General features: G+C 39.3%; 2 protein-coding genes across 9 annotated transcripts in view; one reads left to right on the top strand and one right to left on the bottom strand.

Moving 5' to 3' along the window:
• The first annotated feature begins 7 nt into the window (after positions 1-7).
• Positions 8-8,381, top strand: SLC2A8 (solute carrier family 2 member 8). Its single transcript, XM_054849168.1, has 10 exons — positions 8-224; positions 447-606; positions 1,373-1,579; positions 3,347-3,446; positions 3,586-3,797; positions 4,532-4,675; positions 5,204-5,312; positions 6,727-6,900; positions 7,532-7,677; positions 7,861-8,381. Exons 1-10 carry the CDS (start codon positions 166-168, stop codon positions 7,993-7,995), a joined length of 1,446 nt encoding a protein of 481 aa, XP_054705143.1. The 5' UTR covers positions 8-165; the 3' UTR covers positions 7,996-8,381.
• The window catches only part of GARNL3 (GTPase activating Rap/RanGAP domain like 3), a 57,290-nt gene continuing 50,158 nt past the window's right edge, over positions 8,362-15,493 (bottom strand). For 5 of the 8 annotated variants that reach the window (XM_054849160.1, XM_054849161.1, XM_054849164.1 and 2 more), the window contains exon 29: positions 8,362-14,862. In XM_054849160.1, coding sequence (XP_054705135.1) covers positions 14,706-14,862 — 157 coding nt within the window. In that variant the 3' untranslated portion in view covers positions 8,362-14,705. The remainder of the gene's footprint in view (positions 14,863-15,493) is intronic. The other 3 variants (XR_008580059.1, XR_008580057.1, XM_054849165.1) reach the window with 3 other exon arrangements.

Genomic DNA, 15,493 nt, shown 5'->3' with positions numbered 1-15,493 from the left:
TTCCGTCTGGACTGGAGCCTCAGGGCGCCGCGGCAGCAACCGTGGCCGAGGCCCTGCCCTGCCTGGACGCAGGCCGCGGCCGGGCGCGCGGTTCTAGCGGCTGCCCCTGGAGGAGCGGCTGTGGGCCAGGCCTGAGCGCGCTGACGCGCTCCCCGCAGGCGGGGCATGGCTGCAGAGGAGTCTCGCTGCCTGCTGGGTTACCCCGCTTCGGACTCTTACCCAAGGTGAGCGCGGGCGCCGCGACCCGTCGCTCCGGTGGGCTCAGGGACAGAGCTGACCGCCCTGGAGCTCGGCCGCGGCCGATAGTGGGGGCAAGCCCAGGAGAGCTCTGGGTCGAGCCCTCTGCCAGGCCCGCCCGAGCATTACGGCCCCAGTAAGGGGCCCGAGCTGGGGCCGGAAGCGGGAGGTGGGGGCGGTGTGATCCTTGTCGGCCTCTTCTGCCTCAGAGTGCAGAACAAGAAGCTGTACCTGGCCACGTTCGCTGCTGTCCTGGGACCGCTTAGCTTTGGCTTCGTGCTAGGCTATAGCTCACCCGTTATCCCAGAGCTGAGGCAAATCAACGATCCGAAGTTAAGACTGGACAGCAGTCAAGCCTCGTGGTTTGGGGTAGGTCTCTGTATGATGCGTTACCATTATGTGATTTCACTTGAAAGCATAGCTCGAGAAGATGCTGCTTATACGATGGGGTCTTACTCCTCTTAAGAATGAGGGTAAATGCAGATCTTAATAATGAAATCCAGCTTTTTTCTAAACTCAGTGTTTGATTCAAATTTTTCCCAAGTAACAGTGCTGTTATGCTCTGATAACTCTCAGCATATATTGATAAATGCCCCTATTATTTGAACCTATTTTTGGTGCTGAAATGTCTTCTAACCATGCTCATGTTTCACAACTGAACCTGTTAAGAGACCACAGAAAATACACTTTTTAATAAATTAGTGCGATCCATCAACATGGGGAATATTTACATTTTGGATACAGGCAGGACTTCAGGTTAGTCAAGATAATAAAGTTTCCAGGGCTTTCAAAGAGTTTGAAAGACCTGTTTGTGAATGGACAGCTTGGTAGACGGATTGAGAAACAGTTACTGCTGCTTTTCTCTTTTTTTCTTTTTCTTCATTGAAAGAGCTTTGTATGTAATATGAAAAGTACTTGCTGTTCAATTGTGGTAAGTTGTGCTTCTTGACTATGTTTTGATTAAGAAGTTAATGCTTATTTTGATTTTCAAAACACCTGTGTACTCTTGCACATTTTTTTAGAAGCTCTATTTACTTTTTATGATTTCAAAAGAAATTGCTGTCTGTTATTTATTTTTTTATATATATATATTTATATATATGTATAATAACATTTTTTTACTTGTTTTTTTAAGTCAGTAGTAACATTAGGAGCTGCTGCCGGAGGAATACTAGGAGGCTATCTTGTGGATAAAGTTGGGAGAAAGCTGAGTCTAATGCTGTGCTCAATACCATATGTTTTTGGATATGTAGTTATTATATCTGCCCAGAATGTTTGGATGCTTTACCTTGGACGAATTATGACAGGCTTAGCCAGTGGAATTACTTCACTCGTTGTTCCAGTAAGTAAGACATTTTTCTGGGAGTATGTGTATGTGCAGTTGCTTTTTTGTTTGTTGTGGGGTTTTTGTTTCTTTTTTCATAGCAGTATTATAGGTGGCTTGGGTGAAGTAACTGAATAACTGTGGCCAAGGCACTTTGTGGATTTAGAAGAAACTGATTTTTATAGAATCATATTTTGCATGTTTTTTAATCATGAAGAAAATATAAATAAAACAAATTTTGTTTCTTCTAGTGGCACTTCTGTACTATGCATTCCTGATACAGTGATGCAATCTTTCAGATTATTAGTCTTTTATTTGACTGTTTCTGTTTATATTCTACTATAGTCCAGTAATATTTATCTCTTCAAATTCCTCATGTATAACATTAGGGGGAGTTTGGTTTGGTTTGCTTGTTTTTTTCCCTATTACCAACTGCTTCTAATAGTCTTGTATTTCACCAAACTTCTTGGTTTTGCAAATAAACTATGGCTGCTCACTCATCCTGCAGTAAGGTCAAATAGGCCTTGCGATTCCATTTCTCCTGAATATTAACTTTTCCCATGCATTCAGGAATATATGTGCAGTAGGGGAATGGAGCTAATTCATTCTGTTGTTGTCTGCCTTCTCTGGTATTATCTGACCTTTTGGATCTAGCTGAATAGGTAGTAGTGTGAAATAAATCATCTAGAATTCAAGCTTGTTTCTTTTCTGGTGGTTCCGGCATTTCTAGCTTTTGAAGTAAGAGGCAAACTAAAAATCAAAGGATAAGAAGTACTCATAATGAAGTATAGAATAAATGCTTGTTCTTTATCAATCTAGATGGTTATAAAAATAAGATACAAAGAAGATTCAGGGTGGTAGGCTCTAAATTATTTTGTGCAACTTTCTCTGTTGTTACTTTAGTCTGTTGTGTTAATGTGTTTGGAGGAATTCTGTCTGTCTGCTTTACAAACAACTGCTTTCTCTTTATTTCATAGAGCTGAGCTCTAAGTTCCCATACATAGGGCCTTAACCTACAGCCAATAGTAAAAGATCTATGTGACTGCAGTGATGAGGGAGGAGAGTGTCATATGTAATACCAAGTTTTTGTAGCTCTAATGTATTCTTGAAATAAGGATTACTTATTTTCCTTCCAGAAGAAGTAAGAACTGTGACTTAGAAAGAATTATATGTATAAATATGAGGGATTTATTTTTTTATGTATACAGCTAAACTGTAGCTGTTGACTTGGGGTCAATACATTAAAGAATAGCTGAAAAGTTCAAGTTGATCCAAATATTGGATGAGGTGTGGTTCTGATCATGTAGTCTGTGTTACGATGAGCTGTGAATTTTGAACTTCATGGAGAATGAAATAATTTGCACTCTTTACATTGAATTAAAAATTTAAAACTTCCGTTGCAAACAGTTTTATATATGGCTTGAACTACGTGTTTATGCAAAGACTGTTAGAAGCTCTAGACTGCTTTGTGATGATGGATTTCTTGTTGAATATGGCTAACAAAAGAAGCTCTTACTAATGCAAGTTTATTCATCTTTGGGATACTGATACTGCATCAGCATTCTTCTGGCTTAGGTCTTCCCTTTTTTCCAGGGTTTTTCATAATGCCAGTATACATTTCTGAGATGGTACTTTTCTACTCACTCCATTTTATTGAGGGGTTTTTTTAAGGAGGGGAGTTGCTAGGAAATACATCTGCGTTTTTTCAGAAATTAATTACTTATCAAGTCTTCGATCCAAAATTGGATAGAAGTAATTATTAGATGTTTTCTCCCTATGTTTTAGGTGTATATATCCGAAGTATCTCATCCTAAAGTCCGTGGTATGCTTGGCTCTTGTGTTCAGTTGATGGTGGTGACTGGCATATTGGGAGCCTATGTTGCAGGTATTGGGTTAGGGCTGTAGGTTACAAAAACCAATTAGTATATGTAATCAAAGAACTACAGTGAAGAATTGAAAGTAAATGTTAATTTATTTGTACAACTAATTGATGTTCATAATCGTCTTTCCTTTTTGTTACCCAGGAATAATACTAAAATGGCGCTGGCTGGCAGTGTTATGTTCTTTTCCATGCTGCGCAATGCTATTGTTCATGTCCTTCATGCCTGAAACACCAAGATTTCTGCTGAATCAGAACAAACGTTCAGAAGCCATAGCTGCTTTGCGCTTTCTGCGGGGACCACATGCGGACCATGAATGGGAATGTAGGCAGATTGAAGCTAGCGTTCAGGAGGAGGTGATGAGAATCTGATTTGCACTTAAAAAATCTTTTTGTATGGAGATAACATCTGAAAGCATATAGTGTAATTAAAAGGGTTTTACTGAAGCCTAGTTAATAGCCTTTTCTGCAAACAGTGGTCCAAGCCTGTTCCCTCATACAAATGACACTCAAGAAACAAATGAGATTCTTTGAATTTTCCTCTGCCTTTCAGCTGCAACTGCTAGCACCATTGGCTGCCATCAATATACACAAGTAGCAGTTGGGCTTGTGATCTTGTTAATTATATGACAGCTACCTAGTTTTTTTGCTTTATTTAGCAATTTTGTAGATTGTTCAACACCTCTAACACTAATTTCCTATTGTTTGTGTTGTATGAATGCATTTTCTTTTGTGTGTCTAAAAGCATCGTTTAGCCTCTTGTGTGCTTAAATAGGCAGGTTCGGTTGAAGTTCAAATTGAAGTTCTGTTTCTGCAAACCATGGATTCATTCATGTTAACTTTCTCTACAAAATACTGTAAATTTCTGTCTCTAGCATCTGAGGAAAGAGGAAAAATGCTTTTCTGGAGTTCTCAGATACTTCAATTTTTTACTGCTAAGGCACTTAAGTTTTGCTAAAGGTGGGGGTGGAAAACTTAGGGAGTTTGAACAGATTGAAATGTTCTGAGTAGGTATTTTGTTGCTGCTGGTTTTGTTTTTTGATTTAAAAGATGAACTTCTTCACCAAATCATTACTTAATCTTTTTAACAGGGACTGAATCTCTATGAATTTAAGAACCCCTCAATCTACAGGCCACTTCTTATTGGTGTGACTCTAATGTTCTTCCAGCAAGTAACAGGCATTAATGCAGTTATGTTTTATGCAGAAACTATCTTTGAAGATGCAAACTTCAAGGTAATCTGAGTGTGTTTCTAAACTGAGAAATGTCTATAATAGTTTCAGCTTAGTCAGTGCTATAGTAAGCCTAAAACACATAACAAACTGACTTGATAATGATCCTGCCTGTGTCATAAATAAGAGTTTGGGTTTTAGTGGGCTTCTAGTTACCCTCTTGACTGTGTTACTCTGGCATACCTGAATGTTTCGGGGTTTTAGAAGGGGAAGTATGTTGTATTTTGCTGGTCTGAAACTTTGATACTGATAGAAATTCCTGTTATAGTCATCCTCCTATATAAATTTAAAGTTGTAAATGCAATGTTTCAGAGAAAGTAAAACTCTAGGGAGAAGTTGTAGCTCATGTTAAAGTTTATTAAGAGACCAGTATGTTGTATTAATTGGTGATGTCTTCCCCCCCCCCGCAATTTCCGTGGTATAGCTTGTCATCTTTCAGATTTAAGAAATAAATGCATTTGTAATGCTTGATAAGTGATCCTCTTATCAGCCTGAAAGAGCAAATTCTCCCTACGTCTTACTTTATTTCAGGACAGCAGAATGGCTTCTGTTGTTGTGGGTTCCATACAAGTATGTTTCACTGCTGTGGCTGCACTTATCATAGATAAAACTGGACGAAAAGTGCTGCTTTACATATCTGGTAAAACATGTTACTGAATTTTGTTCAGTAAGAAAAATTACTATATATAGTACTAAAAAGTGTCTTAACTGTTGGGGGAATTAAGTATTGCAATTTATGTGTTTATAAATGGTTTGCTTTATATTTATAATTTGGTATAAACTCAAACTCCTGAGTTGAAACCATATATTGTAGGTGGAACCCCTTGAAACTACATATGGTTATCTTTTTGTCTTCTTACCAGGCCAGTTTTTATTTTGAAATAGCTATGTCACCGAGGCAGTTCTTACTACTGTGATAATTTTTCTGCTTAATAGGATTCAGTGTCATGATACATTCTTATACCCAAGTTGTCAACAAATGGCTATTGCAAACTAGTTTTTCCATGGCTGCTGGTAGTTTCATTGGCACATTGAGGCCTTTAGTTATATGAGACTAGTTAAAAATTTTAACTTTGCTGCTTCCCAGCACGTGTACTTGTAATGTGGAGCAGGACCTGGGAGTCCTGGCAGCCAAGCAGCTCTCCATGAGCCAGCTATGTGCCCTTGTGGCCAAGAAGGCCAATGGTATCCTGGGGTGTATTAAGAACAGCGTGGCCAGCAGGTCGAGGGAGGTTATCCTCCCCCTCTACTCTGCCCTGGTGAGGCCACATCTGGAATACTGCATCCAGTTCTGGGCTCCCCAGTTCAAGAAAGACAGGGAACTACTGGAGAGAGTCCAGTGGAGGGCTACAAAAATGATGAGGGGACTGACGCATCTCTCTTATGAGGAAAGGCTGAGAGAGCTGGGTCTGTTTAGCCTGGAGAAGAGAGGACTGAGAGGGGATCTTATTAATGCTCATAAGTATCTAAAGGGTGGATGTCTAGAGGAAGGGGCCAGACTCTTGTCAATGGTGCCCAGTGACAGGACAAGGGGCAAAGGGCACAAACTGGAACACAGGAAGTTCCATCTGAGTATGAGGAAAAACTTCCTAACTTTGAGGGTGACCGAGCACTGGAACAGGTTGCCCAGAGAGGTTGTCATCTCCTTCTCTGGAGATATTCAAAACCTGCTTGGACGCCATCCTGTGCAACATGCTGTAGGTGATCCTGCTCTAGCACGGGGGGGTGGATTAGATGATCTCTAGAGGTCCCTTCCAACCCCTACCAATCTGTGAATCTGTGAAGAAAATTAGTCCTGTTTGATAGTGTTGTTGTGCTGCACACTCAATAGTAATGACTGCTGTCAAGACTATATTGTTTGGCTAGTGTTTCGAATGCTTTTCTAGCATCTTTCACTCCTGTCAAGGCCAGTGTTTATTTCCAAGAACAGTGTAATTTAAGAAACGCTTCTGTGAGGGCCAGCACATCTTATATTTGGCAGACTAACTATGTTCTGACTCTCAGAAGAACACCCAAGTGGCAACCAGTCAGCTTGGTTATTGCTTACTTTTCAGGGATAATCATGGCTCTCAGTACTGCATTGTTTGGGCTTTACTTTAAAATGGTCCTTCCACATCAAAACAACGCATCAAAGCCTGACGTATGGTTCACTCTAAATTCAGCATCCCTGGGAACAGAAAGCGGCATATCCTGGCTTGCAGTAGTGAGCCTGGGGCTCTTTGTTGCTGGTAAGTGGAACAGGCATCTAAGCAGCCATTACACAAAACTCAAACTTTCTGATGCATGAACCACTTTTGTTCCATTTTTGTCACATTATTGATGAATGGAAATGAGTTATGTCTTCGACAGACCTTTTCAGTGTATAATGCAAAGTTGGTCTGAGTGTTCACAACCCTGGTGATTGAGCTAGCAGCTTAGTTAAGCCACTTCCCTGAAAAATTAATTTATACCTCCTTGTGCTAATAGTAAGTAGTAATTGCTCAGGTTAAATTGCTTTACAGTCATTAATGGAAAAAAACCCCAGTCTTTCTTAGAGTCTGAGCTTCAGTGAATTCTGTGATGGTACAAGGTAGCAGCAGTTAGAAACAAGGTCAGTTTTTCAGAGACTTTGTGGCAAGAAATTCTGCTTTTTAAGAATAGCCTTGCAACGAATTTGATGTAAAATGCACTATTGTGTATCACGTTGCCCTAAATTAATTTATTCTCTTTCCTTCTAGTAGAGGTACTGATTTACTGGAATAATCCAAGAATCTAGCATGAAAACTGCATCCCCCTTACCTGACTAACTTGAGCATCGTTCAGTTTTTTCCCTTTAATAGATATTTAACTTGCATTTATTCTCTCTGTTTGCAATTGCAGGTTTTGCCCTTGGCTGGGGTCCTGTTCCATGGCTGGTGATATCTGAAATCTTCCCACTTAAAGCTAGAGGCATATCAAGTGGTGCTTGTGTGTTAACAAACTGGGTTATGGCCTTCTTGGTAACCAAAGAATTTAATGATTTTATAGTAAGCATCGTAAATTACAATCTGAAATTTCTTTTCATAGGGAAATTTATTAAAGATGCTCCTGAGAGAGCCTTGAGCCACAGTCTTCTCTGGCAATACAGAACTCTAGTTGTAATACTACTATTACAGTAATATTACTGAGCCGTAATGGTTTGTTTGGTTTTTTTGTTTCCCCTCCCTCAGGGTTTCTTAACATCCTATGGCACGTTCTGGCTCTTCTCTGCCTTCTGCTGCCTCAACGTAATTTTTACAGCCTTTTATGTTCCTGAAACAAAAGGACAGACCTTGGAACAAATTGAGGCCTACTTCAGAAGATGATAAGCTGAAAGTTTTTTATACTGATATGAAATCTTCATACCATGAGTTATGGTGCTATGGTTGAAACTGCATCACATGGTAGACATCTCAGTTACTAAACTTGCTATCAAATAATTTTAATGAATTTTGTAAAATTGGAATTCTGTTGTTGTTGTTTTTTTAAAAAAAAAATCTATGGGGATCTGCATGTGCTTCTACAGAGTCCCTGTAGTAAATCTCCCTTGTGCGGGTCTTAGACATAGGCTTTTTCTTCACTTCCTGTGTTCTTTTCACCTGCTGCAGACTGACTATAATGGCCAAGTAAGAATGTTAACGGTATTGGCCAGTACCTTTTTTCCTAAGATGTAAATTAAGATCTAATTTTGTAAATAAATAATTGAAGTCTCCTCGCTCTACTTTACCTTTCCTTTATGGCACATGTTACAGTGAAGAAATGAATGATGTAGCCTGGCTAATGATAATTCCAGACTGCAGTACTTCTTCACCTTTGTGTTGCTGCTACTATTTCTGGGACCATGCCTAACCACAGAACGAGTCTTGGTCCCAACTGGAGATGAATGCTTGGCTTTCATGGGTGTTAAGTTCACATTATTTTTCCTATTGCTGTCAAGTGGGCTAGCAATGCATTTAAATCTCAAGAAGAGGTATAGCTCTTAGGAGAATTTATTTTAGAATTCAGGAAAGAGCATTGCTTTTTCAAAAGGAAGCACAAAGTCTTGGAGACAGCAAGAATATACTCTTAGCCAGAAAAGGAGAAAAAACTGTCTTTTGTAGTGCTTCAACTGGAGCAGGTCTCTGAAAGTCTGAAAGGTGCCTGGAAACACAAACCAGTTGCTGGATTGGTTTTTCAAAGATGGGTAATGCTTAAAACACAAACACCAATCTTACATGTATGATAGAGCACTTAAATGAATGACATCTCTGAAACAAAATTTCTAGAGAAATCAAATGGAACCAGTAATCCAGCGCTGTCTGCAATCCTGTACTACCCTCATTTTTTGTCTGATGAACCAAATTTGGAAAAGCCATTAGTACTGCATGTGTGAAAGAGGTGAGGTCAAAGGTATGGTTTATTACATATGAAGGAATAAATCATCTGTTACTCCTTCACAAAGGTGATAAATGGCACTTAAAACAGTTACAGCTGTGATAGGACTGTTTCTATTTGGATGTCACTTCTAAAACACAAACCATACACGCTATCACATGACATTAAAAACAATGGTAATACATCAGCACTTAAGACAAGTGGTAGATAGAGTTTTTGATCACAAACGTAGCAACAGTCTTAACAATATGCAATTATTAAATTACAAAGCAGTCTGCTAACATTCAAAGACTTAGTTAAAACTGACATTCCAGGTTGATAACACTTTTTGCATAAACCTTTAGAGACATAACATTTTCCATTTAACCAGATAAATACCTAGTAGAGCTATAAATAAATATGCAGAAAATAATCTCTTAAATTTTCTCTTCAAATCATGTGTTAATACCATGATTTCCAGTAGCAAACAGGAGTCAGTCAGTTGCAGGTCAGCAACAAAGTGAAGCAGCTAGGCAGTATACAGGCTGGTGAAGTGACTGTGCTCAACTAGTAAAGAGTAAAAATACTTTCTAACCTGCATGCAAGTACAGCTCTTTGCTGCATACTGTCATATGAGCTTTCCTGTATTGTTAATATTAGGTTCTCAGGGTATAATTTATTCCTCCACAAAATAAGGCTAAGCCTATATCTGAGAAAATACTGCTTTAAGAGAACTAGCAAACACTGTGCATATGAACAATGACATCAAATTGCTAATAATGACAATACTATGGTACTCATTTTCATACACAGAAGGCAACAAAAATTATCACTTGCAGATGGGATCCCACTGCCCCCTCCGCCCCCATCCATAAGATTCCTGTATATGCTTAGGACTTTAAATCCCTTAAAACTTGTGATAGAAATTACAAATATACACGCGCACGCGTGTGTGTGTGTATATATATATATATATATATATACACACATACACACAGATACACACACACTTAATGCCTATGTATTAACAAAAACCAAATCCAAACCCAAAGGATTATATATCTCAAATGCAGACTAAGCCAACAGTTCTGGGAAAGCTGCTGCATCTGCAAGCACAACTTAGAGAGCCATACCTTTAGGAAAACATGCATGAGCTTGAATCCGTGGCTTGGTCAAATATATATAGAACAGCAGAAAGTAAACGTCAGGAGCAGCAGCCTTCACCATATGTAACTGGTTATGTATTATGCTTCAGGTGGGTGCTACCTGTCCTCTGCCCTATTAAGAACTGTTTAATTACTTAGTTGACTGACCTACTAAAAAAAAAAAATTAATTTGAATCTACCAGTCAATTACAAATGCTTGCATATGTGTAGAAATAGTCACGTGAAGGTAGACAGCAAACCTGCTATTCATTCTGGATGCCACTTGTATCCTGTATGTTATGCATCACAAAAACCCCAAAAAACCCCAATAAAAATATCCCAACCACACCAAAAAAAAAAAAACCAAAACCCCAAAACCAACCACCCCACAACCGTCCCCCAAACGCCAAGAAAACCAACCAACCAAACTCCACCCCAGCCTCAAACGCGGAAAGGCTTGCAATCAGAACAGACCCTCCTTGTTCCCTGCAAGCCAGGAAAGTGAAGGTACCATACCTCCATTCAGCCTAGAGTCCAGATCTCTCACTACCATGAATAGCACCTAGCCCTCTCCTATTGCGTGTGGGTCTCTAACTCTCCTTAGAAGGAAGTGTTTTGTTACTTTCAAACATTTGTAAGATTTATGTGTCCTGCATTGCCACTAGAAGAAAGAGCTGGACAAAAAATGATTGTTAGTCTGCAACAGTTCCTAAAGCCCTAACTATAGACTTTGGGAAGGGCTCATCAAAGCCTCAACCTTAAGAGCTGCATATTACGCATGTTTGAAAGACTTAGCTTAGCTCGTGTGCCTTGTGGCTCTTGAGTCCTAGTCACGCTTCAAAGCTGTGGTGATGGTTTATATGCATGCTGTACTGTAAATATGGGACAAAGATGATCAGTAGCTCAAAATGCTGCATCCCCGTTCTGAACGGACTCAGAATGCAACAACATGGCACTGAACAACCTGACACTGATGCCGTCTTGCATGGAGGTGTGTAGGTGCAGGTACTGGACTGGATGATCTGCAGTGGTCCCTTCCGACCTCAGCTATTCTGTGATTCCATGTGTCGTTACCCATGCTGGTGAGGAGGCACAAGTACCTTCTACATTATCTGCCTGTACAGTCTAATGCTTGCACTAAAGTAAATGACATTCCTATAATTTAGTCAGGCTAAGGCACAGTGCTGAAGTGGTGACAATCCTATTAGCAAGAAGGGTTTAAGAGCCCTACCTCCTTCAACAAATACAGCATGTTGGGATAGAAAACATTTCTTGTAGAAACTTATCTGTTTTAAGAGTCCAGAACAGGCCTTTCAGTTGAGCTTAGCTTAATAGCAAGTGTTCAACTTGGTAACAATTCTTCCTTCACAGAAAGAATTTCTTCCATCCATCTGTAGCAAGATTTTTCAGTATTCCTCTCTATTAGAACAATACAATTCTTACATAGCTGTAAATTCAAAGATTATCTTTTCTCTCATTCATGAGATGGTCAGCCAACACCAAGAACGGAAGCTAAAGGCAGCTTTAACATAAGACGTGGAAGTAGGAAGGGTTATGCTTAGGGTGGGCATGGCTACAATTTGTGCCCAAGACTGCTCTCTAAGTTTTAACGAGTAGATGCATGCAAGTGCTGGAGAAGCAGAAGGGAAACAATGTGGCTCCAAGGCTGGAGTGAACGACAATATAGCTGTCCATCCCAGAAGTGTTCCAACAAGCCTTGTCCCCTGACACTAGTCTGAAGTAGGAGAGGTTGCATAGATGTGTAAAAACCTTGCCCTTTATAAATGACGCACAAGAGCTTTATATATCAATACCCCCAGTTGGCTTTTGTTTTGATTTTAATTAGCAGTCTGAATGGTATGGATCTAAGACAGTATCTTGAGAGAAACAATGACTAGAAGCTAGTTCAGAGGATGCCAACACATCACCATTAAGAGTCACGTAACTCATGGCAATCTGATGAGACTGTGCAGAGCCCACAGAAACCGCACCTTGTACAGTGGATACATGTCCAGTTGTGCCAGCAATTTCACATAATTGTGTGATAGTTTGTCTTTTGATACAACAAATCTGATAAAGACCTTCACAGAATTTGGTTCTTGTGGCTTGTGTCAAACAAAATTGGAACATTATTACCATGTTCTCTGCCTTCTACCTATACTCTGGGCTGCTCCTGTACAGTAAATAGGTAGTAAACTACATATACATGACCCTAAAGCCTCAGCTACCATCTCCAGGTGTCATATAAACCAAACTAATGTTGCCTGATCCCTCCCAACTTCGTTTGCAAGGTCTAATATTATCCACACATCCCTGCAAGACAATGCTGATTAATTACAGAAGTAAAAACTCAAGAAGTGGCAGCCTTGTTAAGGCACTTACTGCATACATTAGGAATGAAGTCAGGTAATCTTTTTTCCAGGGTTCAGATCCTTCCTGTCCTATATGAGCAATAGTCTGTTAGGTATGCTAGTTCCCATTGTGACCTGCCTAACAGCTCGCACCTGACTCATTAAGTCAAGCTATAGCATAAAATTCAGGTGGAAGGGGTGCGTGGAGGGGGGGGGCAGTTGCTGGGCTTCGCTCTTCAAACTATACCAACATCCTGTTCCAGGATAAGTACCACGAAGCTAGTCCGATCTGGAATTGTCTAGCTCAAAGCAATCCAATTTAATCTGTACTCCTTACAGCCCTTTAGCTGTTTGTTAGTATTTGCCAGACACCATCAATGCTGTAATTCCAGGCAGACCTTCAGAGGTCCTCACACAGCACGCTAACGTTCTTACTTTGCAGCAATACTTCGTAGCCACTGCTGTGGTTCTGGTTAGTGAAGTAACTCTTGCTTCGTGGCCTCTTTCTGTTACCATGTCTTGGTTATGACACAAATGCCACATTTATATGCATCCTGACTACCATCATAGCCAGTGGTCAAGCTTCTCTCATTCTTCTTGATCTCCTTAGTGCTCCATCTCTAAGGTTTGTCTTTCAGGATACCTAAATATTTGTTTGTCCAGGTTCTTCAAAACAATTTTAAAAATCTCCATATATTGCTTCAACTGCTATCGAACTATGGTTTAGTCATGTTAAATCATGCTAGAACAGCACAGATAAACATCTGCAATATATTTAAAATCTGATACCCTAACAGTTTTACATTCAGACAGACTGAAGCAAAAGGCACACATCTCCAGATGCTCATGCTTGGACAGAAATTGAGATCATGACACATGAATGGTATTACAAAATAAAGTCAAGGATACAGAAGTATTTCTACATATAGAACAAGAAATACTTGCTAATAAAGCTAAAAGCTTCATATATAAAAAGCCTGGAAGCATCATGCTTTCATGAAACAAAAACAAACAAACAAACAAACAACAAACCAAAACCCTTTCATAATACTGTTTAAAATTGATTTTTGGTATAGAGGAAAGGGTTAAAAAATTATCAAGCTTTAAACCTGAAATCCTGCCTCTTAACATAACAAAAGATCTAAGATGAGTATTTCATCATAGAAAACTAGCTTCTTTGCAGTGAAATTTCAGTCTGGATCCAGTTAGAAAAATATGACTATCTGGAATAGTGACTTAAACTGTCGGTGCAAGAGCAGACAACAGTTAATGCCGACGCCTGCATACGAATCTTTGTGTAGTCAGAAAAAAAAAAAAAATCAGGGGTTGGCTCTTCTGCCTGTAATGGGAAAATCTGTACGCACACTACAGTTACAGTTTTCCAGTAGATGGAGAAATACAGGTTGGGTTTGTGGTTTTGGGGTTGGGTTTTTTTTGTGTGTTTTGCTTTTTACTTCAAATTCTTAGGGAACATTTTGAAAGTCTGCGTCTTCTATAAAAACTCACTCTGCTCAAGGATTCTTAATGCCAAAACAGTTTTCAAGTTTCTCTAAAAAATGTGCACAGACAGGCCAGAGCAAAGAAAGCTGCATCTTCGTATCTTACCTGATCTTTATAGAACATCCTTGATTCTTCAGTGAACATACCACAGCTGCATCATTTCACAAGGACAGACTGCACTGTCTGGAAAGACCTTGCCTGCAAGTCTTTTTTTTTTGTTGTTGTTTTGTTTTGTTTGTTTTTTTAAAGACTGAAAAAACAAAAGGAGTGATTTATGTTATAAAATTCCTCTTCCCACATGACATACACTGTTGTAAAACAACTCATGATAGTAATAACAGCGATTAATTTAGCTGAACGTCCGTCAGGAACTTCAAATTATAAGAAGCTCGGCACAAGTAATACTTTTTATTTACTTCAGTTTCAGCCTAAATCTCACATTGATTACCTACTGTTAGAATGCCACAAAAAGTAATGGTTCATTAACTGAGAAAACATACCTATATCAAAGATATAAGCATCACCAAATCAGGCTGAGCTAGCCAGAACAACATGGGTTCTATAAAGATTAATCACCAATACTTCCAGCCACATTTTACCACTAGAAGCAGTGTTTGTGACATTCCCATAGAGCTCACAGAGTTGTAAGAAAATGTGAAGAAAGGAAGAAAGGTTTTAAGACTGTCTTCACTTCAAGTCAATGATGTCTTCATCATATAAAGAAATCAGCTGAAATGGATAGCTAGATGGTGAGCTCTCCTCCCTGTTTGCTAAGGTATTGGGATCTGAACTAGTGGAAAGATGACATCCTTCAGAATAGCTTTCAAAAGAGCTTGATATTATCCTGCAAAGAGGAAGACAAAAGTTACTAAAAAAAAAGATAAAATACAGAGATCAGGGCAAGTAGGATCAATGGCCATTTCTAGATTCAAGTTATCCTAAAGACAGAGACAGACCATTAAAACTGAGTTTCTCTCTGTTTTCCTCTGCTGAAAATCATCAAAAGGCAATGTTAACAAAGCCCTCCACCCAAATAATTTCCAAATAGTGAAATAAATCAAATATGGTTTTACATTGCAGCAATTTTTTTGGGTTTTTTTTTTTTTTAATCTCAGTCTACCGTATCTTGGCTGAATTCTGCCACTACTCTACACAAACATAGGTTATGAAAACAAGAGAATGGCAGTGGGGTCAGGTAAGCAGAGCCAGACAGACAATTGCTATGGTGTTTCTTCACAAAATTTATTTGGGAAATAGCAATGCAAGAGCATACGGAGAAAAGAGCAAGTGAGCCTGCACAGTGCAGCTCCAGTAGTCCAAATCCTAATGACAGGCTCAACTGCAGCAGGTCCCCCACAAAATCCCATTAGTCTTGCTTTGCTCATTAACATGTCTTTAGCAAAAAGTATAATTGTTTCAATACTTACAGTATTCAGATACTCTAACACATTAGCGTGACATTCACATTGGTATAG

Source organism: Grus americana, chromosome 20 (genome assembly GCF_028858705.1).
Source record: "Grus americana isolate bGruAme1 chromosome 20, bGruAme1.mat, whole genome shotgun sequence".
Classification (NCBI taxonomy): Eukaryota; Metazoa; Chordata; class Aves; order Gruiformes; family Gruidae; genus Grus; species Grus americana.
Note: the sequence above shows the minus strand (reverse complement) of the source record. Positions and strands in the feature narration are given on the sequence as shown.